At 57.0% G+C, this 24,892-nt stretch overlaps 2 protein-coding genes across 3 annotated transcripts in view; both read right to left on the bottom strand.

Moving 5' to 3' along the window:
• The window catches only part of ZFPM1 (zinc finger protein, FOG family member 1), a 33,519-nt gene extending 30,701 nt beyond the window's left edge, over positions 1–2,818 (bottom strand). For both annotated transcript variants that reach the window (XM_075101192.1, XM_075101191.1), the window contains exon 1: positions 2,568–2,818. In XM_075101192.1, the coding sequence (XP_074957293.1) occupies positions 2,568–2,607 (40 nt within the window). In that variant the 5' untranslated portion in view covers positions 2,608–2,818. The remainder of the gene's footprint in view (positions 1–2,567) is intronic.
• A 6,092-nt stretch (positions 2,819–8,910) lies between these two features.
• Positions 8,911–24,892, bottom strand: part of ZNF469 (zinc finger protein 469) — a 102,407-nt gene continuing 86,425 nt past the window's right edge. The window contains exon 5 of the mRNA XM_075101195.1: positions 8,911–23,503. Coding sequence (XP_074957296.1) covers positions 10,535–23,317 — 12,783 coding nt within the window. The 5' untranslated portion in view covers positions 23,318–23,503 and the 3' untranslated portion in view covers positions 8,911–10,534. The remainder of the gene's footprint in view (positions 23,504–24,892) is intronic.

The following is a 24,892-nucleotide window of genomic DNA, read 5'->3' on the forward strand; positions in this document are numbered from 1 at the left end:
AGCCTCGCTCATCAGCCGTGTGCCCGCACTCCCATGTTTGAAGTTAATAAATATAACAGGCTATCTGGGTTGGAGATCAGCTCCTGCTCTCTATCAGCCCCTCACATCTATCTACCAGCAGAACAAAAGACAGACAAAAAAAATAAAGAGGAAAAAAAACCCAACAAAACCCCAACCCTATAAAGCAGCAGCAGCTGCAGGGAGGTTGGTGGTTTTACAGGCACGGATGGAGTTGGGGGGCAAGGAGCCCCCCACCTCGGGAAGGTACCCTGCAAAATTAAATAAGTAAACGCTCCGGGTGTTTTCTGCGCTATCGGAAGCCACCATCTAGATGCAATCGGCTTTCAAATCCTCCCCACCGCCCGGGTGCTCCCGGGGGGGGGGGGGGGCTCGGAGTGACCCCCACCTTGCTGGTACCCCCGTCCCCCTCCTCGCTGCATTGCTCCAGCCCGAAAAAAGCGAAGTAGTAGTAGGTGGTTAAAGCAGCTGGTTAAATATAGTCCGGTGTCTGATCTTTGTCTTATCGCTGTTGGCGATCGCCCGCTCTCCCGGCGATCTCCCCTGCGAGCCTATCTGCGCATCGCATCGAGCTTTTAAAAAAAAAAAAAAACAAACAACAAAACCCAACAAAACAACAAAAACCCCAAACCCAGAAGAGACGAAGCCAGAGCGAGAACATAGCGTCACCCAGGAAAATAAAATCAGCAGATATCAATCTGGAGGAGGGTTTTTGTTGTGTTGTTGTTTTTTTTTTTTTTTTTAAAAATGCTCCAGCCGAGATGATAAAAAGGATAGACTTTGTGGAAACAGGTCCGGTCTGTACACGAGAGGAGTCTGGTTACCGGAGCCCTGATTCATGCATACCTTCCTCGGCCCGTCGGAGGCAGCGGCAAGGCGCTCTCGCCGCGCTCGCTGGCTCTAATGACTGTTTTCATGTTGACACATACAGGAAGGGTTCCAAGCTTTCAGCTTTTAATCAGTTTTGGCCATCGCCGGTGGCCTGAGATCAGCCTCCCACTTTATCATTTCTTCACATCTCTGCAGAAAAGCAGCAGAGGAAGGAGATACGAGCCGCCTTCGCCCGGCCAAGCTGTCACGGCCTCCTCCAGCCTCATTTCCCCCCCCCCCGCCCCGGATTCCCAACCAAGGTCCACGCCGGTGGGTGCCGGGACCGGCCGGCCGGTCCCCCCGCACACGCAGCTGTCGCCCGCATCGGCGTCGTTATTTCAATGGCTGCGACGCTACCGCTCGCCTCGGTCTTAACGCTCCCGGTTTAATGAGCTGGACCTACCCAGGGAGGGACGACGGCCAGGCAGGCGGGCTTTTTGCCGAAATAAAACCGTGGAAGTTGGATAAAGCTGAAGGAGAAAACTAGCACCAAAAAAAAAAACAACAAACCAACCAAAAAACAAAAGGAAGGCAGCTGGGACTACTTTAAACTCTACCCGGGTAAAAGTCTAGCTGAGCTTTATCACCAGAGCAATCACCCCAGGCAGGGAAACAGGTAGGTGCAACTCAGCCTTGCAATTATTTCAAGAGAAAGATAAAGCGAGATTATCACATGGTGGCCAGCCTTCCCTATCCTCCCATCTCCCTCTTATCGCCAGCTTCCATCGACTCGAGGGGGAAAGAGAAAAAACACACACACACACACACACCAGAGAGGAAGGGAGGAAAGCCGAGCTAAGCCCGTCACCGAAAAACTTCCAGCACTTCGCAGAATTTCTCAGCGGAGCCGACGCGTCCCCACCGGACCGAACCCGGACCCCGGCCGATGGGTCGGACCGCGGGGAGCACGACCCTCCGGAGTCGGTGGCCAAAGTCCCGTGGGACCCCGCAGAGCGCTCCCTCCCACTGTCACCCTGGGGTGTCATCACCCCGTCCCCGCCCGGGTTGGGGTGCGAAGCGGGAACAAGGCGGGGTGCCACCGGGCAGGGCGAAAGGCTTGAGGCCGGGGCGGTGAGCGGGGACGATGGCACGCCGCGTCCGGCCGCACCGATGCCGAACCGGGGCTGGGGGGGGGGATCCCCGTGCGGAACGGGGAGCCCCTGGCAGGGTGAGGGTGCTGTACCCGGGGTGAGGTGCTGCTGGCAGGGCTGGGGTGCCCCGGGGGGGTGGGTTGGTTGGGGTGCCTTGGGAGGTAGGGTTTGGGGAGCCCCTCACCCCGGCTCTCGGCGCTGGATGGGAGGCGGGGGGGGGGGGAGGAGATAAGATCACAATTTCAGGTCGTCCCGACAGAGCGATGTTATCAGGACGGGACTTGCAGAACGGAATATTTTAAAGCCTTATCGGGGCCCCCATCGGGAGCCGGTACCGGAGCCACTGAGGGGGAGGCGACGGGGACGGAGCCCAAGAGCGGGGGGCGGCCATCCCGGGTGGGTACGGGGGGGGGGGGGTGAGTGAGGGAGTACCGGAGGGATGGGATGGGGGGGGTGGCGGTGGGGGGCCGCGCCCCGGCGGGGGGGTAGTGAAAAAAAAACAAAACCAAACATAAAAAATAAGGTTATACAGAAGAAGGGAGGTGGCGGCAGCCGGTTGGGGGGGAAGTGCCGGGACCGGAGACTCACGTTTGATCTGCCGGGGGTTGCTCTGTTTCCTCCTGGACATCGCTCGGCGGGGGGCGAGCCCGGCGCCCCGGCTGGCGGCTGGGCGGGCGGCAGGTGGGTGGCGGCGGGCGGGCCCCCGGTTGCTCTCATGCCCGCCCGCCCGCCCGCGCTGCCGGGGCCGGGGCCGGGGCCGGGGCCGGGGCCGGGCCGGGCCGTGCCGAGCGCGGCGGAGCGGAGCCGCCGCCGCCGCGGGATTTTCTCAATGGGGCGCCGCGGCCCGATCAAACCCGCGGAACGTTCCACGGGGGCGGGGCCTGCCCCCGCCGAGCGCCCTCGCGGCCGCCCATAGGCTGGCGGCGGACACGCCCACCGGATGGCGTAGCCGGCTGCCGCCGCCGCCGCGGCGCGGGGCGGGGCGAGGCGGGGCGGGGCGGCGGGGGGGGAGCGGCGGGGCGGGGGAGGGGGCGGTGCCCCCCTCCCCGGGGTCTCCAAAGCCTCCCGCGTGTCGCCAGCCTCTCTTTGGGGTGCCCACACTCCCCCCCCTGTGAGGCTCCCAGCCCCCTGCCTCAGGACCCTGACCCCCACCCCTTTGGGGTCTTCCCCGCACCTTGGGGTCCCCAATCCCTCCTGCATGTCCCCAACTCCCCCTCTGGGGTCCCCAACCCACTCCTTTGGAACTTCAGTCACCCCTCCAGGGTTCCCAAGCTCCTCCTTTGGGACCCTAACCCCTCCTTTGGTGTCCCCAAACCCCCCTTTGGGCTTCCAATCTCCCATTGCACCCTCCTCCCCCCACCCAGAAGGTCTGAAATGCCCACAGGGCTACCAGTGCCCCCTTTTGGGACCTCAGTCCCACCCATTGGGGTTCCAAGCCACCCTTTGGAGGCCCTCAAACCCTCCTGTGGGATCCTCAAACCCTCCTGTGGGACCCCGCAAACCTTTCCATGGGGTCCCCAGGGCCTCTTTTTAGGATTCCAAACCCCCCTTAAAATCCCGCTCGTTTGTAGGTGGACGGTCCAAAAAGTCTCACTCGTGACTTCCAGGGTCACTGCGAGCCCACTCGGGGTAGGGGGGACACCCCAGGGTGTGCTGGGGACAGCCTAGGGGTGCTGGGGTCCCCCTCGGCATCATGCCACAAGCATGCAGCCAGGCAGCGATTTTGGGGCTAATTGTTGAGGTAAACAGAAGCCGCTTCTATTTTGGGTCCGTGATGGGAATATTCTTCTGTGAAAAAGAACCATTTCTGCCAAACCCGGCCCTCAGCTGCGGCTGATCTCAGCTCGGAGGTGGGGGGGTTGCCGGCGGCGACGGCCGGTGCTCCCCAATTAGTGATGCAGTTTATGGATCAGTGGGGGAGCAGGGAGCTGGGGGGCTGCGGCTTGGCCATGTACCCTCTCCGTCTATCCCTGGATATGGGGTGTGCTGCTTCTCCCCCTGTCCCCCCTCCCCCGCCTTCTCTTTTTCTTCTTTTAAAGGGTTTTTAATTAACTTCCTGTTCCAATGGTGGGATAATGAGTTTTAAGCAGCACATGATTCCAGTAAAGAGGTCAAGCCGGCAATGAGGATGTCAAAAGAAATTAAGTTAGGAATTAAGAAGAGTTCCAGGGGAGAAAAAAAAAAAACCCAAACCCATTGAGGGAGGGAGATGCTGCTGAGAACAAGGCTTTGCTCTCCCCCCGCTTGGCCGGCCGCCCCCCAGAATGACCCTGATGGCGTTTTTCACCTTGTTTGGCCCCGAATCGCAGCCTTACTGGAGACCATCACACCCCAGGGCAGGCGGCTCTGCTTCCAGAGCCTTTCCCTTCCCCGCCACGGCTCACACGTGTGTGATGAAATCAAGCGCCCGCCCGCGATGGCTTTGCAGGGTCCGGCCCAAGGAGACTTGAGTGGCCTCTGCTTTGCATCAACAGTGATGGGCGCCGACGCCATCGGGGCCTGGGTGATGGGGAGCCGAGGCTCCGTTCTGCTGCTTTTGGGGGGGGGGTCTCCATCGCCGCCCCCAGCACGGCTGTTGGCGTTTTGGGGTTGGGGTCAGCGCTGCAGACCCAGCTGGCTCCTCTGGCAAATCCGTGGCATCACCTGCTCACAGCGCCCGTGTTATTTACCCTCCACGTTTGCTTATGCCGAGACAATTAGACAAACCATTTAATTACGTGCCACGCCAATAATTGCAAGGACCTGGAGGGGGGTTGGGGGGTGAGCGGACACAAATAGGGCGCCCAAATTTCCTCTCCCCAGCACGGAGCAGGGGGATGTTGGCTATTCCTGGCTCTTTGTGCTAGAAGAAGCAGCGACAGCATCCCTCAAGGGGCCCAGGGGACAGACCCCGGTTACTGTCACACCCGTGGTGGGGGGGCTGCACCTCACCCAAAGAAGTCAAAAAGCCCTCAACCCAGTCAGTGGGTGCCAAACACCGGTGTGCAGCTCTGCCCCGGGGAGGGGAGCCCAGCTCCAGGGGGGGGAAACAGGTTGCAGTCCTTCCCCTTGCACATTCCTTGTCAGTGTCCTTTTAATTCGCTTTTTGGCACCATCCCAAAGCCTCTTCGATCCCACCCACCTCCCCCCCAGCCCAGGCCTGAGAATTTGCCTTCACATCAAACACCACCCTGCTGAGGGCTGGATCCCCGGCGTGGGGACATCCCCAAGCCCCACATCTCCCTGCCCTGTCATCCCGCACATCCCACCCTGCCAGGCGGGGACGGACAGACACCCATGGGTGCCCCTACATGGGGACAACAGGCACGGTGACAGTGGCATGGCTGGGTGGTTTTTCTTTTTATCCCCCCTCCCTGATCCCGTTGTGTTTGCAGAGAGGTTGTTATAGGGTAACAGAATAAATAGCGTGTTTTCCTGAGGAGTGAATTACACGCCTGCAGAGCAGAGATAATGCGCGAGCAGCCGTTTCCCCCATTGTGAGCGAGGTGACATCTTTTTATGGAGCTGTGTACATTTGTATTAGTGCCAATTAATCTGGGGTGATATTATTAGAGACGCGGGGAGAGGAGGTGTTGGTGGAGGAATGTAAATGGGAAATGCTAAGGCGCTGCCTCGGCCATATTTCACGGGCGAGGGGTGGGTGGTGGCGGTGCTGGGTGCTGCGCTGAGCGCCCGAGGGGGTCTGGGTGCCCGCAGAACCATGGGCTGCCCCAGCCGGTGGCACCGCCTGCTGGCTCGGCTCTGCCGAGGTTGCAGAAACAGCTATTTCCAGCTGCAAAAAGTCATGTTTTAGGGTTGTTTTTTGTTTAAATTTTGTCCCACGAGGGAGGAATGGCTCCTTGGTGCCTCTGCCTGTGGGCAGGCCAGGACCCGCAAGGCTGGGTGCTGGGTGCTCTGCGGAGGGGCCCTGCCACCTACTGGCAGGAGAACCTGGCCCTGGGTGCCACTTGTCACCTGCCTGTGGCTCAGCCCCAGGCAGCTGCCGGCAGCCCGGGGCCCTCTGCGGCTTGGGCACAGCTTAGGCACGGCTTGGGCATGGCTTGGGCATGGCTTGGGCATGTCCCTGCATGGCTTGGGCATGGCTTGGGCACAGCCCTCCACGGCTTGGCATGTCCAGTGCAGAGATGCTGCTGTAGGATTTGGGGCTTCCAGAAGCTGTGGTGGCAGCACAAAGGTTTTTGGGTTAAAACAAATGATGCTGGATGCTACTGAAACCCGGTGGGAACATGTGGATGAGTGGCCCCTGTGGCCCACATTCAAGGCTGGGATTTCTCAGTGCTTATTTTTTCCCCTCTCATTGATCTCTGGCTGTAGGGATGATGCTCTAACTCACAAAAGGACTGATTGCCCTGTCCTTGGCAGTCCGGCAGCGAAGCCAGGCTGCAGCTCAACGGGCATCGCTTCTGGCAGGACGGCAGCCCCCAGGCGGGTGCATCGTTCCTGCGTTATCTCCCCAGCTCCCTAGTGCTCCCATCCCTGCCTGGGCTCAGGATTTCCCTGCCTGAAGGCAACTCAGCATCAGGGATGCAGGAGCCCACGGGTGCATGTGGTCCCCTCCTTGCACATACAGCCAGGGGACATGGCTTAAATTCCTGCTGTGCAAGGAATGGCCAGATTTGACTCAAGAGCAAGAAAAAATATATATAAATCTTTAGCCCCTGCTAGCAGCGTGACAACCATGGTGGATCCCGTTATCCTCCAGGCTTTATGGAGAGGCTTAAAGCACCTCCAGCTCAGGAACTTGGGTATGCAGCTGAGAAGAAAGGCCAGCTGGATTTGGGGGGGGGGCTTGAAGAGCAAACAGCAGCTTGAAGAAAATTTAGGGTGGTGGCAACAAGCCAAGAAATTCCCTAAAGGCCTCTGTGCAAAGCCAAGCACCCTCCATTCAAACACAGCCACCCTGCAACCCCCTCCGGGGCTGGCTGCGGAGTCGTCCCCATCCTCAGTGGGTGTGGACTGGGGCAGAGGATGGCGCAGACCAGCCATGCATCCCAGTGGGGTGCAGCCCTGGGACCCCCGGACGTGCCGCGTCCCGTGGGTGCCTCCCTGTGCCGCTGGCACCCGCCGAGCAGCGAGTTAATCTGCAGCCGGGAGAAGCCACCTGACTTTGCCTTCCTTGCTGGAGTTACGTTGATGGGGACCTGCAATCTTCCAAGTGACAAGCGCTGCTGGATAATGCAGGACTCAGCAAACCCGGGGACTTTGGGGAGCTGGGGAGGGGGGGGGTCGCCTGCTCAGCAGGCGCTGAGACTGTGGGAGGGGGATGTGGGAGAGAGCAGGTGGGAGAGGATGGGGGAAAAAGCTCCCCCTCTCACTCAGAGGGGAAAAGGAAGAATTAAATCTTTCTGTCTTAAAAGCTTTAAGAGCTGCGGGGATGATGCTCGCGTCTCCCCGGGGAGCAACATTCGGGAGGGAGCGGTACCCAAGGCGAGCCTCGCTCGTGGCCTGTGCTGCAATAAGGTGGGTGCTGCTTTAGGACGGCATCCTACAGCCTGCCCAGGGCCCTGGGGAGGGGTCCCGGCCCCTGCAGCAAACCTGTGACTCCCAGGGGCTTTCATTTCCAGGTTATGAATCTGGAGGCGCGGGAGAGCCACAGCAGCACCCAGGCTTGAAATACTCCTCTGCCCCGTAGGTTTGCTGCCCTGGTGAAATATAGTAGAGGGAAAACATAAAAGTCCCATTTCCAGCTCCATAATATTTCCTGCCAAAACAAAGTAAAATGTGCTGCCTTAAATTTTCTGCAAAATTCTTTTGAGGTTATTTTTTTCCCTAAATTAAGCCATACTAATTATTTTCAGCCACTTTATCTCCACTCTGCAACACACCAGGAGGGTGTAGGCGGCAAGCATTTTAAGCCTCCATAAACAAAAGAGTAGTTTGGAAAATAATTCTATCAATTAATCAAATTAATCCTGCAGTTTTAGTTACAAGCCCCAAGTGGCAAGGATTCTAGCCTGCGGTTAGGAGCTATCTCTCATTGACAGCGTTTAAACGTTATGATTGCAACAGTAATTAAAGAATATAATATGCCCGGTTTTGTGTCAGCCTCCTACCTTCAGACCTCAGCGCTGCGCCGGCAGAGGTCAGCTTGAGGACAAATTGGTGATGACCAAACTGGGCCACCACCATCATGATGGGCTTCTTTCCCCCCCGGGACAAGACACCCGTGTCATGAGTAGGACTCAGGCAAGGTGCAGTGCACCTTGAGTGCTGGGCTCAGGATTGGGTCCCTTGGGACAAGAAGGCCCTGGAGGGGCTGGAGCGTGTCCAGAGAAGGGCAGCGGGGCTGGGGCAGGGTCTGGAGCACAAGTGTGCTGGGGGGCGGCTGAGGGAGCTGGGGGGGTTTAGCCTGGAGAAGAGGGGGCTGAGGGGAGCCCTTCTCGCCCTCTGCAGCTGCCTGAGAGGGGCTGGAGTGAGGGGGGGTCGGTCTCTGCTCCCAAGTCACCAGTGACAGGGCGAGAGGGAACGGCCTCAGGCTGCGTCAGGGGAGGTTTAGGTTGGAGATGAGGGGAAATGTCTTCCCTGCCAGAGGGGTCAGGCCCTGGCACAGGCTGCCCAGAGAGGTGGGGGAGTCACCGTCCCTGGGGGGGTTCAAGCTCTTCAGGGCACGGTTTAGGCGACCTGGCGGTGCTGGGCCGGTGGTTGGACTTGATGGTCCGAGAGTTCTTTTCCAACCTTAATGGTTCTATGGTTCTATGATTCGTTGAGAAGCCTCACCACTTGGCAAATGATTGCAAGCTGACGGCAGCGGCACCGACGTCCTCCTGCGGCCACTTTGCAGAGGGCACCATGAAGACGTACAGAGCATCCAGCTGTCAATTAGAAATATCACCGCTGGGTTAGGGAAGCGCCCGGGAGGAGGGGACCGCAGGGTACAGGACACAGCCAGCGAGAAACACCCCGCAAACACCACGCAGAGAGGAAATTTCTGTGAAAATATTGGAATATATTTGAAAAGATTAATCATGTATGATTTTACAGTACCACCCCATATTTTCATCTCATACTTTATTTAACAATATTAAAGAGGCACTTTAAAAGCACACATACAACATCATAAAACGGCGTTTCCTGCTCTCTCTCTGCTTCTCTGACAAAATATCAAAATAAAAACTTTTGACAGAACACATTGCACCCAAGGTAAATTACCTACAATATTTTTATACAATACAAAGAATTGTAAAGATACATATTAACAGAATAAAGCCTCTTTTTTTTCCTTTTAAATCTAAAACAAAACAAAAAATAATTGCAGGACAGACGCAAAGTACTCTGACTGTTCATATCACATCAGTGCATTACTTCACCTCCTTGACTTGGGAGTATTTCAATAGTATTTTTAATTATCTTCCATGTCCTCTTTTGCACCTGAGATTTCTTTCCGGATTCAAAAGTTCGGTTGTATAACGTGCTCGTTTAACGTGACGTAACCTTTTTGACACTATGGAGTACCAGCATACAGGATTTTTTCTCCTAAAGTTGGATTTTTTAAACATTTATTTTCCTGCTTCGTTTTCTTTTACAGGTAACGGCTACTTCCTAACGGTTCCCTTTTATTTTTTAATCAAGGAAGGCTGTATTCACATTACAAAAGAAGAATAGCACCAGTAACTGCATAGTAAAAAGCGGATACCTATATAGCCACTAACTCAATACAGTAAGATAGTTTAGAAGTGATACCGTTGAGGGCACTCGGACAGTACCGGTTCGGCGCGGTAAATTGGCACAGTTTTGTCGTTGCGCAACCTCCCTCCTCCCCCGAACAAAAAGAAAACATACACACACACGCACACACACGCACGCACACACAAAACCCTAAAAAAATCAGAGTTAGTCACAAGTGTCAAGGTGCAGTTTGCTCGCGGTGGCGGCTCTGGTTACATCGCCTACAGTGGTCAAAGAGCGGCAGCATCCTCTGAAGGGCTCCGGCAGCCCCGGCAGCCCCAGAGCCGGTTCGTTATTCTCTTGACGATGTAGAAACAAATTCATAGGGATGGCTGTCAAAATATAGGACACTCGCTTCTTAATTTAATTTTTTTTTTTTTAATTGTATCATCTCTTAGGCCAGCTCCCAATTAAATGAATTGTACGGGATTATTTGTGCAAAATCTTCAAAAAAAAAAATTTGCTTTCTACAGTGTACTGCACCTTATGAATAAGACGTCTACGGAATGAAGTTCATCTCTTCAAGTACTTTGTACAAAGATAACACAGACATAGTCTCAAAAGGGTCTGAGATTTGCAAGTATCCTTATAACCTCAGCACTTCTGCAATAAAGCAATTGCTCTCGACGATTCAGTCTGCCCAAAGCGATTACAATTTCAGTTCATGAAAATCATCAGCAACATCAAAGTTCTAGCATTTGCATGATAAATCAGGTGAATTAAAGTAGATTAGTAGACACAAAGCAAACTATTTCACAGAGGCTGCAGTGCAAGTTCATTTAAGCTAGACAGAGAAATCATGCTACACAAACGAATTTAATGCTTTGATAATTTTTCCCTTGCAAACCCCATGAAAGCAGCTGAGGATCACCATAAGTCACTCCCATAAATTATTCTGAAGTATCTCTTCTTAAAGGAATTTTAAAGCTAGTTAATTTTTGCCCAAAGAGTTGGCTTAGCAGGTTGTTCTGGGACTCGGCGGTGCGGTAGCTGGCTGAGCCGGCCGGCTTGGCACCCCGGGCGGCACGCGGGCTGTGCAAGGAGCCACGCGGGGACGGTGCCGGCCCCTTGGCCAGCACTTGGTGGAGGCTCTTCCCCAGAATGGCCTTCCTGCGTTTGACATCCCCGTTGGCGTGACGGAGCTCCCCCTTCTTCTGGTTGAAAGTATCCAGGACCATCTTCTTCAGTTGGGTGCCTGCTTTGGGCTTGGGTACCAGCTTGTTGCAGTGCGTCTCCCTCCGCCCGGGGGAGAGGGCAGAAGCTTCGGCGTTGCTCCAGCCGGTGCGTTTGAGCTCGCTGGTGCTCTCGCTCCTACCCGGGCACGGGGTCCGGGCTTTTTTCTTTTTCCCATCTCCCTCCATGTTCTCCCGGGAGCCGGAGCTGCTCCGGTGGCTCAAAGACTTATGCTCTTTCCGCCTCTTGGGGTGAAGCTTGCCGGTGGCCTTCCTCGGCTCAACGTGGCCGTGTCTCACGACGTTGCTGGCTGCCTCGCCTCTGGGCTGGTGGCCGGTGGATTTGCTTGGGTTGCCGCCTTGGTCCTTGGCATTAGCGCTGCTGTCCTTAGCCTCGGGCGTGGCTTTTTCCTTCCCCGAGACGGTTTGCTGATCCTCCTCGATGCTGCCGCCAGGACTGCCCGTGCCGGGAGCAGCCTCACTGCTGGGCTGGCTACCCGCGGTCTTCTTCTGCAGGGTTGAATCTTTGGCAGCCCTGTTCAGCGTGGGTGATGCTGTCTTGTCCTTCAGGGGCAGGGGATGGGGGTCAGCCACTGGAGATGTGGCCTTAGATGCACCTTCCCAAGAAGAGGCGTCACTGGCACTGGGGTTGCTCCACCTGCTGGTCTCCTTGGCTGATGGAGCCTCTGCCTCCGGGGAAGGAAGCTCCGAGACCTTCTTGGCAAGCTGGAGAAATGGGATCTCACCCACGGCATCGGTGCCTGTGCTGGGATTTTCCAGGACACCTGCTATATATTCATCTTTGTTGCCTACGCTTGTTCTTTTACTGGCATCGGTGTAGCCACATTTCTCGGTCAGGTGTGGAGGAGAGAGTTTTTGGTCTGTGGCCTGGTTACAAGCCAACCCAGCAAGGTCAATGGTAAACTCGGGCGAGTCCAAGAAAGGAAGTGGTTTCCCATCAAATGGTCCTTTCTCCAGCTCCTCGATAGACAGGGCAGCGATATGGCCGAGCGCCGGACTGCTCGCTGCAGCCTGTGGCAAAGACGGGGAGAGGCAGGGTGGTGGAGGCAGGGTGTCAAACTGGGACTTCTCCATCTCTGCCAGGAGGTCAGAGAAGTCACCGACCAGGTCTTCTGTTTTCACGGAGGGCTGGGGCAGCGGTGCTCCTGGGTCCGTAGGGAAGGAGTCAGTGGGAGCCTGCAGGCTGGGGCTTGCAGCCTCTACCAGCTGAAGGTCACTAGTGTGGTCCAGGTGGACCGGTGAGCTGCGTGGGAGTGAGCTGCCGTGGTGGGCAACCTTCCTCTTCTTGTTTGGCGGCATGCCCTCCCGGAGAGAGCCGTCCTCTTTCACCTTTTCCTTGCCGTCTCTGGAGGCATTGCCAGGTCTCATGACCCCTCTGAATTTGAAAGTCTTGCTGCTTCCCACCAGGTGCTTCTCCATGTGCCGGTCATACTGCTCTTTCTTGGAGAAGGTGTAGTTGCACATGCTGCAGATGAAGGACTTCTTGATAACGTGCATGACATCTGCGCAGAGCTCGCAGGCATACAGGGTGGTGTGCTTGATCTCCTGCTCCTCTACTATCCCGTGCTCCTGGCTGAGGTGGTTTCGAAGCTCTTTGGTCTCCTGGTAGAACATCGGACACTTGTGGCACAAGTAAATCTTCTGTAAACTGTGCACGACTAAGTGCCGCTGGAGCTTGAAGGGTTTGGGAAACTGTTTGCCGCAGTGATGACAGTCCCTGGAAGGATCCTTGCAGTCTGGGTGCATGGGGACAGATTTTGGTGTGCCTTCGCTTTTTGCTATGTGCTCTGGAGACGGACTGGCGGATGCTTTAGAGGAGCTGGGTGCAGGTGGCTTCACCTTGATGTTGCTTTCTAAGGGGTCTTTCATTGCCTTGGCCTCCTGCTCGAGGGGCAGCTCCCTGGGGCTCTTGCTCTCTCTGCTAACCTCATGCTTGCTGCTGGGGTCGGCGTGCCGGGAGGACCTGCTGGGCTTCCGATACATGATGGTGTTGAGGAAGTGGGTGACAGCGGCATTGTCGTCACTGAAGCAGGCTGGCAGGCCCATCACGGACTTCTGCGCTTGCCCCTTGCGAGCAAATTGGGTGGCGTGCTCCCGGAGGTGCTCGTTGTACATCCAGACGTCAGAGATCTCCTTCAGGCACATCCCGCAAGCCCACAGACCGGCTTTGTTTTTGGCGTGCTTCTCCTTCAGATGGTCCCTCAGCTGCTCCCGGGAGCTGAATTTGCGCTGGACACACATGTAGCAGGTAGGTGGAGGGGAAGGGTTATGGGAGAGCTTGTGGAAGTCCAGCTCCCCTAATGTCAGGAACCACTGGAAGCAGACTTTGCATTTGTACTGCTTGTCTTTGCCCTTGATGGTTATCTCACTCCGGTTTTTCCCCAACTTCCCATCTTCTAGCTTACTTCTGTGCTTGCTGTGCTGGCCCGGCTTTGGCTTGAAACTCACAGCGTTGTCCTCTCCATGGCCAGGAAGATCTTCGCAAGGACTGAAGAAGCACATGTCTCTCATTTTCAGCTTTGCATTCAGCATCTCGATGTCGATGGTATGAAATTCAGGAGAGTCTGAATCTTCGTTAGCCTTGCCATCATAGGGCTGCTCCACCAGGTCAGGGGGCTCAGAGCTCGCTTCTCTGAGCGAGTGCTCATCCTCAAGGTCCATCAGAGGCTCAAACATGTCCTCGGCAGAGAGGCCTTCTCCCTCCTTCTCCAGACTCCCCCAGATGTTCAAGCTGGGGACGTTGTCCACTTGGCTGTTTTGGCACAAGAAGGTTAGCATGTTGTCTTCCAGGTCAATGTCCTCCTTCCCTTGGTGGGTCTTCTCACAGTCTGACCTCGGTGCAGTGCTTTTAGATCCACTGGGAGCAGCATCTCCGCTCTTCGCCTTGCTGCTGTGACACATGTTTAGCATTAAGGCGTCGTCGACAGAGATGGTTTCATATTCGCAAGGGTCCTCCCTGGTGACACAGAAGGCGCTGGTTTCGCTGAGGTCAGAAGCTAATCGGATTGTGAAGAGGTCAATGGCACCCGCTGGCTGGAGGTTTACCTCGGTGGTGGGCTTGGGTTTCTTGCTGCGCTTCCCATACACCCGCGTGCACTTCCTCCGGATGAACTGGTCATCCCGGGGGAAGAGCTGGGAGAAGGTGGAGTCATCATCAAACAAGCTCTGGAGGTCTGAGATGGCCGCGCTCTCCACGCAGTGCTCTCTGCCCAGTGGCACCTCTGCCTTCGCCCATCGCTTTGGCTCTGCAGGAGGAGGGCTGGTCCCCGGCGCGGGCTGCAGAGTGCCCTGCCCGGGAGCCTTTTGGGTGGTTTCTGAATCACACGTCTCCAGTGGCAGGCCCTCTTCAGCAGGAGCCGTGGGACCCTGTGGGGCACCGCTCCCCTTCCCAGCACTGCTGCCTACTGCAGGACTGTCTCCTGTCTCAGCATCCATCTCCTCCGTGCCATCTGCACCATCTTTGCCTACCTTGCCCAATCCCTTCTCCACTTGCTTCACAAACCTGCTACCCCATTTTTTGCAAGCCTGCATGTCTTCCACCCCATTTGGATCTTCCACCGCCCCAGGACAGGTGACCGTGCCCATTACTGACTCCTTGCTGACCATCTCCTTTGAAGACACCATCCTGTCGCCCAGGTCCTCTGCAAGCTCAGCTGCACAAGGGGACTGTTTACCTTTTTGAGCGTGCTGGCTTGAGTTGGATCTATTTTGCTCCTCTGTGGAGATGCAACCACTTGGCCCGTGCAAGTCCTCCATAATCCTCGGCAGACTGGAGCTGAGGACAGCAGGGGGAGAACCTGCATTCTTCTCCAGCTCACATGGACCATCGGGCTCATTTCTGCTGGGAAATACCTTTGCTTTCCTTCGTCTCACTTTCCTGTTTAGCTTCTTTTCAGAATTGCCGTTTACCTCTCCAGGATCTTTGCTTTGGCTCCTTCTGCCCTTTTCTCCCTTCCTGGCTTGTCGTCCCGAGTCCAGCTTCCCAGACGCTGCCTCGCCGGCTCCCCTCGTCTCTGAGCGCTGTCCCTTTGCCTTCGTCTCCCTCTGCAGAACACGTGTGCGGTGCAGCTCCTGGGACATCTCAAAGGAGATCACGCTGAGGTCACTGAGCACTCTGCTGACCACTTCTTGTATCTGTGTGCTGGGCTCTTTCTCCAGGTCTGGGCATATTTTCTTGGGGATGTGTTCAACGTTGGTGGTCGGCATCTCTGAGCTGCAAGTTTTGTCTTTGACTGAAGCCTTCAGGCTCCTCCTGGGCACCTTTTGGGCTGCTTTCAATGTCTTGTCTGTGGGAATCAAAGTGGACCCGGGAGTCTTGCTGGGCTGTGGTACGCCACCATTCTTCACCTGGTGCTTGACAGCTTTGTGCCTGGTCAGGCCAGGCTTGGACCGGAAAGAGGCTGAACAAATGTCACAGGTCACTGGGAGCCCATTTGGCTTCTTTTCTTTGTGAAGTTCATTTTGGGAAGGGTTTGGCGCACTGTCAGGTGTGTTGCTCTCTCCTTGGCCCATACCATTTAACACACAACTCCCTGCTTCTCCAGCCCCATGGCTTTTGGGTTTCTCTCCTTTTAAACTCTTCCCTCTGTTCTCTGCGGTTTTGGAAAGACCAAGTCTCACTTCTGCTGCCTCTGCAAACTCGTGGCCATTTAATTTAGCAGGACCAAGATCTCCAATGCTTGTAAGACCTCTATTGGCAGAAGCTGGCACCTGCTGAACAACAAAACCATTGGACAAAGCTTCTGGTTCACTTTGATGTTTATTTCCATCATCGGAGCAATTTTCAAGCTTGTTCTCTTGGTTCAGGTTTACCCCTCTTTCTCTGATCGGCAGAAGATCTGTCATGGGCTGGGTTGGGTAGCCTTGGGTTTCCGGAGGAATGGAGTTAATGACCATGTCTGTCATGGTGCACGCTTGGGTTTCTTGAAAGTGAGAGTTTGGCAGCACAGCACCAGCACTTTCGGGTACTTCTTTCCCAATGCCCTCTTGGTTGAAAGGTGGCGAGCAGGGAAGAGAGCAGTCCTTTCCGTGCAGGTTCTGGGGACCATCCATCCCCAAGGCAGAGCCCGCTAGACCATCGTCACGCAGCAGAGCACAGGGTCTTGCTGTCCTTTCTCTTTCAGGTGGTCCGTAGTCACCCAAAACACCATCAGGGAGGTGATGGTGACTGTCCTCAACCACCTCCATCGGCACAGCCCCGCAGTGATGCAGCGAGGGAGGAAGGGGGGGTGCCCTTTTCCATGTCCCTTGCTCTACCGGGCTTACGGTGGGGTGATGGACACGATGGCTGTTGGTCTCAGGAGGACACCTCTTCATGACGAATGAACTTGATGCGTTAAGCAGGGATGCGCTGTATTTCTTCTCACCTGAGAGCTGAGTGCCAAAGCTGGGGACCTCTCCACCCTCGGCCCCACCACTTTGCAAGCATTTAGGGTGAGAAAAATTGGCTGGCAAGGGCAGGCTGGCTGGAGATTCGCCCATGTAGTGACAGCCATTGAGGGACTTCTGGCTACTTCCTTCTCTGGGAACCTTCGCACTGACTGCACCGGCGTTCGTCTCCGGCACCATGTGGTGATCCTGGTGGAGATCCTCCTTGGAGGGACCGGGGGGACTGGTGGGACTTGTGGAAGCACTGCGCAGGGGCTGTGCCTCCTGCCCCACCTGATTCCTTTCCAGCCTCTCTGCTGCTGCACTGCCCAGAGTTTCTTTCTCGAGTAAACTACGGCTTAAGTGGGATTGCTCATGGTTTTTAAATGCCAAGGTCGCTTTGTTTTTATCTTGCTCCTGCTCTTCCATGAGCTGATCAGCTTTCTTTCCTTGCCCTGGCAGTGGGGTCACCGCTGTGTTTTTGAGTGGCAAGAGGTCATTACGCTCTTGGGAAACACCATCTGCACAGATATTAATGTCATTCAGCTCCACATGTTCATTTGCTAAGTGCTGCAGCTCCGTTACATTATTTTGTAGCTCCGGCTTCGCAAACGTGGCTTGTTTTGCACGGTAAGACCCCATTGCACCGAATGACTCCAGCTGCTCGCATCCACCAGAGAAAAGCACAGCCTCTTTCACTGGGGCAGCAGTTTTTTCTGTGTTGCCTCCAATGGGGATGTTCCCCTCCCCTTGGGCAGGGCAATATGTCCGATTTTCCCCCTCCAAGGCACCACCACTCTCCTCTTTCTGCTCCGGCTGGACGCGGGCGGTGGCAGACGGGTGGCTGGGAGCAAGAAGCATGGGGAAGCACGGCATCAACAGCTCCTCTTCGTTGCTCTTCACCGTTCGGGCAACGAAGAGCTGGAGCTGCTGCAAAGGGTTGGCAGCCGTCTCCTGGGATGCCATCATCTTCTGGGAGCCGCAGTTGTTCTCCTTGGGCAGACTCAGCATATCGAACAGCAGCACTTTTTGCTTGCTGGCTTTGTCGCTGGGTCTGGGGGCTGGATAGGTGGTGGGGCTCTTCCTCGCCTCTGTTTCTTCCACCGACACAGACCCATCACCATCCCCTTTGAAGTCCATGGCGCTTTTCGCCATTTTGGGTGACTCGGGCCTGCTTAAGGGTCTTTCTTCTGTATCTGGGACCTCTTTGATGTGAGGAGAAAAGGCAAGATCCAAGGCTGGGGTGGGACCTTGCTGAAAGCCAAATTCAGGTTTATGGTTTGGAAGATGGGCATCAAACTTCTCCAGCTCTGCAGCATCAGCGAAGCTGTCATCTGTTTTCCCTGGCACAGGGAAGCTCTTGGCACCGTGCTGGCATGGCAGGGGTGGCAGGGGATCTTTGGTCGTTTCTGCTGCCTCTAGGGTCTTGGGGAACACGGTGACAACAGGGGGGCTTTTCGTCACAGGGTCCGTGTAGATGGGAGCCTCTGTTTGGTCTGGTGTGTGTGAGCCAGGTAGACTTTTGGAGGAAGACCCATTTTCCATCTTTCCAGGATCATTTTCCTCGGCAGCCGCAGCTCCCTGGAGCTGTTCGCTGCTGTCTTTGGAGCAGAAACGGTCTGCGGTGAGCGGGGCTGATGTGCACACCCCTGCCTCCAGCGAGCCCAGCTCCACCGGGCAAGGCCAGGGCTCCCTGGGTCTCTCGTAGTCCCTATGGGTGCTCGTGACGGCCGGCTTCTTGCCCTCCAGCCTCTCGCGGACACAGAGGCTTGAACTGCCCAGCTCATCTGCCAAAAACAGTCCTTTCTCCTGGCCCGTCTCTTGCTCGGCTGGCAGCGGCGGTAACTGCTCAGCCGCCTGTCCTCGCAGATGGGCAGCAACCTGTTGCTCGGGTTTCTGAAGGGCAACAGATGCCTCGCTATCCAGCTTGCTGGTTTGCAGTTGACTTTCCAGCTCTGTGACTAATCTCTTGATCTCCAGCTCATCGTCTGATATATTGTTCATAAAAGTCACGTTATAATCCGTTATCCTGTCCGGCAGCGGCAGGGAGAGTTGGCTGGTGGGGACAGGTCCTTCCTCGGGGAATTTCTTGGCTAGTGGCTTTTCCACTGAAAGGCTGTGGAACTGAGTCATGTCTTCTGGCAGCATCGGAGCCACCTCCTCCATGAGGGACCAGTCTTTCTCTGGCATGAACGGTGGATATGGTTGCTCAAATGGCAGTGGCTTGCTGGGGGGGTTGCCGGGGCAGGCAAATGTTGTCACATAACCGTCCTTGCTCGCAGAAACGCTCTCGTAGAGCGGCGGATCAAACTCAGTGACGGGAAGCTCTCCAAATATCGAAGAGGAATCGAAGCTCAGAGGGGAGGAGACCTTGGCCTGTGGCGTTTCTGCAGCGTAGGGGGAGATGCTGGCGTGCTTCTGCTCGAAGGAGCTGGCGTTGATGTCATCCCGGCATAAGTACATGTCATCTATGTGCGAAGATCCCACGGCTGGGGGCTTTGAGAAGAGGTTGTCATCGTAGTGACCAGGAAGGCCTTTGGGATCGAAAAATGTGTTGTCACTGCTGACATAGGGATCGTGAGCCTTGGCATTAAGCATCATCCCTACTGCATCACCCCCGTACGGGGCAACCGGCGTGGGATAGTCCTTCTGACCATCGCAGAGTCCATGTGCCTTCAAATATTTGATGCCCGCTTCCGAGTAGGCGGCACTTACGTTGCCAGGACTAGCTTCGTTACCGCCATGGGATGGAGCAATTAGCTCTTCTGCATGGTATTTCAGCCCATCGCTCGTGAAAGGGGCAAACTGATGCCTCTGGTTGACCACGGTCAGCTCGGGTGAGTCCTGAGCCTCCAGGGTGGGTTCTCCTGCCTCAGCCGAGTGCTTTGCTGCTCCTTTGGGCTCTTCTGCCCCCTCTTTACAGGAGAGCCCGATGGGGCTCCTGCCCGAGGTGGCCATGCTGGGCAGCTGCCTTTCCTGGGGCTGCGGTAACAGCTCCTTCTTTGCACAGTCTGCTGCAGCAACATCTGGTTCAGTACTCGGATGTGTCCTGGAGCCTGCTAGCAAAGGTTTGGCTGAGCCAAACCGCCTGCTCCCCCTGGAAAAGTCCTCCTTGCTCTTCTGGCCTTTCTTTGGGCTCCTGTCCTCGGGAGGGCTGAGAGGAGTCCTTGGCGCACGTGCCAGGCTGCCTGAGCGCCTCCTCCTCTGCGTGCCTCCCTTCTCGCTGCCCGAGCCGGCCCCATCAGTGCGGGCAGGGCTGGTGCCAGTCTCGCCGGGCACGCTGTGGTTGCTGCCAGTAGATGACTGGCTGCTCCGTCTTCGGACTCTGGCCACACAATCCTTTTTCTTGGCATCCTCCTGGCTTGGGACCCCCCTGGGCTCCTCTGCCTCCCTCTTCTGACTGTCCCTTTTCCGGCTGTAGCTCCAGGCTGGGTCTTTCTCTTTGGCTCGCTCACTTCTTCCCGAGCGTTTCTTGCTAAAGCTGTACTTGGTCCTCCCGACGAATCTTGTGCCGTGCTTCTTCCTCCCCCGGGGCTTGCTGCACTCTGCCCCATCATCATCCGAGTCGGAGACGTAGTCGTATTCCCGAAACCTGCCCTCCTTGGCGGCTGGCACCGGCCTCTCGGTGACCTGAGGGAACTGTGCCTGCTTACTGCTCTTCACCTGCAGTTTGTGGAGCTTGTTCTTTTGCTGCACGATCTTGTGAATGAGCTCCTTGCTCCACGTGCCGCTTCGGGGCTTCCGCTTCTTCACGTCCTTCATGGAGAACCGGGGTGGCTTGGAGCTCTTGGTGGCAACACCTGGCCCCACTTCGCTCTTAGTTGGAGGCTCTTGGCTGAGCTTCCTGGGATGCTTTTGGCTGGAGGTGGACTTGGAGGAGGCGGTGGCTGGTTGGATGCTGTTCTTCCTACCCACCCGCAGCCTGGCTGTCCTCTCTGCTCCCGCTGCCCCGGGATCCGGCTCCTGGACTGCCAACCTCCGTGCCACCCTCCCCTTGTGAAGGTGCTGCTTTCCTGCCCCTCTCTTCATCTGCTCCCCAGCTGGGTGGCCATCCTCATAAAAATAGCCAGTCTTGGGCTGGCCCGCTGCCTTCTCCTCCGCAGTTCCCTGCTTTGACTTGCTCTCTGAGGCCAGGGCTTCCTTCGCCTTGTGGGACATCCCACCGCCGGCCGCCTTCACGCCCGGCAGCTCCTCGTCAGCAAACACGTCTATGAAGCTGCTGTCAATCTCCGGGTTATCTGACTGGTACCCCAGGCCGTTGAGGGCTTCGGTGATCAGGCTGTCCAGCTTGGCGTCGTCGATGTCCAGGTCCGAGGCAGTGAGCGGCAGGGAGCTGGCAGCAAGGCTGTTGAAGAGGCCACCCTTCAGAGCATCTTCCTTGCCCTCGCTTTTGCTTTCCCCATCCAGCAAGAAGTCATCGCTCTTGTTTAACACCAACAAATGCGCCTGGGGGTCCGGAGACAGCGCCAGGCTTTGGGGCTTGGGGGGCTCCAGGGGGAGCGCTTTCCGCCCCTCGGCTGACCGGGGGGCATCCTTGCCCTCTCCCTGGGGAGCGGGATGGGAGGCGCAGAACTGGCGGTGCTGCAGGAAGGAGGAGAGGTTGCTGTAGTTCTGGTCGCACTGCTTGCAGGTCAGGAGCACATCTAACTGGTCCAGGCTGGCGCTGCTGAGTGAGCTGGCCAGCAAGTGATGGGAAGAGTACGGTGGTGGAGGCTGCTCCCCGTCCAGCCCATCTGAGCATCCTTTGGCTACCTCCACACCGGGTTTGTGGAAGGGGCTCGCCGGGGTGCATTTCAGGAGGTTGTCATCTTTCAGGGCATCAGGAGCAAAGTGGAAGGCCTTGATGGAGTCCGGGGGGTGGTAATGAAGCGAGCCTGAGCTCAGGACGTCGGAGGGGTGGAAGGTTTTGTTGCCGTCCTTGGGATGGCAGGGGTGCTGGAAGAAGGGAGAGGGGGTCAGCGCTCCGGACATCTGGCTGTCTTCAAAGCCAGGGTTGAGCGGGCTGCTGGACATGGGGGAGAGCGACGAGCAGGTGCTGCCGCAGGTGGGGTTGGGGACAGGGGATGGCAGCGGGGACTCGCAAGGTGAGGCAGCCACCAAGGCTGACGGCGGCAGGACTAGCGCTGGGCCCGACGAGCTCCTTGAGGGAGGAGGAGGAGGACCTGCTTGACCCATGCTGTAGAAGAGGGCTTTGCTTCTCGAATCGCAGGCGGGAGACCCTGGCTCCTTCCCACTTTCAAAAGAGAAAGCACCCGTCGAGTTGGGGTCTCCCCTCTGGACCCCGAGGCTCTCTCCCGATAAGAGCTTTTTGCCATGATACCCCGAAGAGTTACTTATGGGGGGCCCTTTCTGGGCTTTCCCACTCCCCTGCCACTCCGACGTGCCCAGGGGGAAGGGAAGCTTCTGGCTGGTGATCTGTCTCGACAGCTCTAGCCTGTTTTGACCGGGCATTGCAGAAGTGAGGTGTATTTGCTGCCAAGGCATCCTGGCATTTTTCTGCCTGTGCTGCCTCTGCTCGGGGCCAGACTGGCACTCGAATGAGAACTGGTTTCCAACAGGGTTTGAATAAGGTGCTGAATTCTGATCCATGGAAGAAAACGCCTTAGTGGCACCTTCCCAAGCTTGCACAAGCCTGGGGTGGGTGGGTGCCGTAGTGGGAATGCTTGTCTCGAAAGGCATGGATCCTGCGCTGGCGCTGCCCGCGGGGGAACTGCAATAGGCTTTGCTCTGAAAGTGCACTTGGGAGAGAGAGTTCGGTGGCATGTTCCTTCTCAGAGGGCTGCTCTGGACCAGCAGCCGCGGGCTGGGGACACTGTCTTTCGCTGAGGCTTGCCTCTTACCGACTGGCTTTGGCATACTAGGCGAGTGTAAACTAGACGGAAAAACAGCTTGGTTTTCTTGGAAAGTGCTTGGGTTTTGGTCGATAGCACCAGACGACGAGAGAGCACCATTGGGGTCGGCGGGATGCTCGCTCCTGCCCTTGCAGCACGGCAGCGGGCCGTGGTGCGGGGCCGGCGGTGGCGGCGGCGGGTGCAGGAACGGTGGCAGTGGTGGCGGCGGTGGGGCGGGCAAGCCGTACAGCCTGCCCTCGGGGGACACGCTCTCGTAGGAGCCACTGCTCAGCACCTCCTCTTGCCACTCTCTGGAGGACGAGTGGAAGGCGAAGGCGCTGTGAGCCAGCTGGCCGGCGGTGAGCCCCACGTCCAGGTACTCCTGGCTCCCCACATCGCTGCGGTACGGCTCCTTCCCCGAGTCGTGCAGCAGCTGGAAGGGGTACTGGCACGGCAAAGCCCCCAGACCATGGGTGCCGGCTTTGCTGCCCTCGGGGAAAGAGCTGGACTTCTGCACTGAGACCCCGTAGCTAGCACCGGCAAAGCTCTTCTCCGGGGAAGGCCAGGAGTCAGCCCCGTTCGCCTGAAACTCTAAATAATGTAGCTGCCCATTGGTGCCGGGGCTCTTGAGGGGGATGCCGGCGGCGGGGGGCTGCCCTTTGGGGCCGTGGCGGGGAGCGGGCTGTGAGGTATAGTTGGCAGAGGTATGGCCGGTGGTGGCATCGGGGAAGCAGCGGCCGAAGCTGAGGTCGTCTTGCCGGAGCTCAGACTCGTGCTGGGGGATGCTGGGCACGTGGAAGCGGTAGCTGCCGGCCACGGGGCCGTGATTCTCCTCTGGCTTCTTCGGTGGGGTCACCTTCTGCTGGGGGTAGGCGATACCGATGGTGGGGTTTGGCCGGGTACCGGCGATGCTGAGCCGGTAAAGCTGATGGTGGCCCCGCTCACCCTTCCCCGAGCGCCGGCTGCGCTCGCGGGCTCGGCCCTTCCCTGGGGGGGATTGGGGGCTGCCCTTGACCTCTCCCCAAGCACCGTCGTTGCCAAACTTGGGTTTGCGGTGGAGGGATTTGAAGTCGATCTTTCCTGCTTGCTGTGGCCGGATCACGGCTTCCCGCTGGCTGTGGGGCTCCTTGTCCTTGGGGCCAGGGAAGGGGGACGTGCCCTCCCTGCCAAGCGCCCTCCCATCCTTCTCCCCGCAGCCTTCAAAGCCAAAGTCCTTGTCGGGGTCTTTGGGACCGGCCTCAGTATCGCCGATGGTGTAAACATGCTGGGTCTCTCCAGTCATGATACCGAGCCGGGGGAAAGGCTAGAAAGCCCCGTTTTCCCGTCCCACTGCGAGCTGCCGTCCCTCCGTCACGGGCCTGGTCCTCCGCTGATGGGCACCGCGGCGGTGAGAGGGGCAGCGGCTCCCCGGGGCCGGGGCGGCGCAGGGTCCCGAGCGCCGGCGGGGCTCTGCCGCATCGTTTCAGACCTGGAGAGGAGAAAAGAGGGAAAGAGTGGCCGTCAGGGAGATATTTTGGCCCCTTTTCTTGGCGTTGTGGTGGGGAGGGGGACAGAGGAAGGGGCAGCGCAACCCCCTCAAGCAGCCCCAGGGCGAAGCCCTACAGCTTTGGCTCTTCAAAGGATGCTCGGAGCATTTCACCTTTGGCAAAAGCTGCTGATGGAGGCACTTCTTTCCTCCCTGGGAAGCTATTTCTGGGTACTACTTAGCAACACGAGCAGAAAAAGATGACAGAAGAGCTCCACCTACGGATTAGCGGGAAGGGCTGTCGGGTTGGGCTGGGAGAGACATCCTGGGAAGGGCTCTCTGTCCCCGTGTCCCCGTGTCCCAGCTCCTGGGGCTGGAGGGATGGCAAGGTTCGGCTGTGCAGCAAAAGGCTTTGGCTCCACCTCGATTCCCCCCCCAGCACATCCCTTTCACCTCGCTGCCCCTGCACCAAACCGTCGCTCTGAAACCCCTGGAGAAAGGACTTGAGCTTCTGCTGCCTCTGCTTTAACTTTAACACCACCTGCAAATTGCCCTCGCAATTTTAGACACCGTTAAGTAGGTGAAAGAATAAAAACTAAGTCCCAAATTTACCAGCTGATTTTACAATACAGCACCTCAGGGCATTAGACGTGAAGCTCAAGTCAAGCGCAGCCGCTTAAAAGGTGCCACCAGGATTTTAGCCCCAAACACAGGTTATATTAAAAAGAAGAGTAAACCCCTGTTTTAAAGAGTCTCTTTTAAAAAGTCTGTTGGAAACAGAAAGGGTTTCTTTCTCCTCCCTCACCAGAAACCCCTCTTTACTGTCTGCCCCAGGGGGCAAAGGCTTGATACTGCTGGGAGCTGGGGAGGGGGCAACCAGGCTGCAAAGCAGCATGAAATTCAGCTTACTAGTCTTCTCCTGGGCGTAATTCTTACGGCCCCCCAGCCCCACTTGGGGTCCACCCTGTGCTGCACAGCCTCGCCATCCCTGCCCTGCAGTGATCGGAGCAGAAAATGCCAATTTCTGCAAGAAAAGGGGAGCGACCTGCGCCTATTCGGGGTCTCTGCAGCATGCACGGGTCATGTATCAGCTCACGTTCGATGCTTTGCTTGCGCACAGCAGCCGGGGTGAGCACTCCGAGATGCTGCTGCAGCACATATGCATTAATAATATTATTGTGTATATACAGAGATAGCAGAGGCACGGCTGCATCCCCGCGGCTCCCTCTGCAAAGGTGCTGTGGGCCCTTGCAGGGAGGGGAACGCAATGCAGCGGGGAGAGCCCAGGGGGGGTCCCCGGCTCCCCTCTCTGATCCGAGCTGCCAGGCTCAAATTCCTCCACAATTTCACACCCCGCTAAGTGAAATGAATCCTGGGCTGATTTGGCCAGAA

This window comes from Phalacrocorax aristotelis, chromosome 8 (genome assembly GCF_949628215.1).
Source record: "Phalacrocorax aristotelis chromosome 8, bGulAri2.1, whole genome shotgun sequence".
Lineage (NCBI taxonomy): Eukaryota > Metazoa > Chordata > Aves > Suliformes > Phalacrocoracidae > Phalacrocorax > Phalacrocorax aristotelis.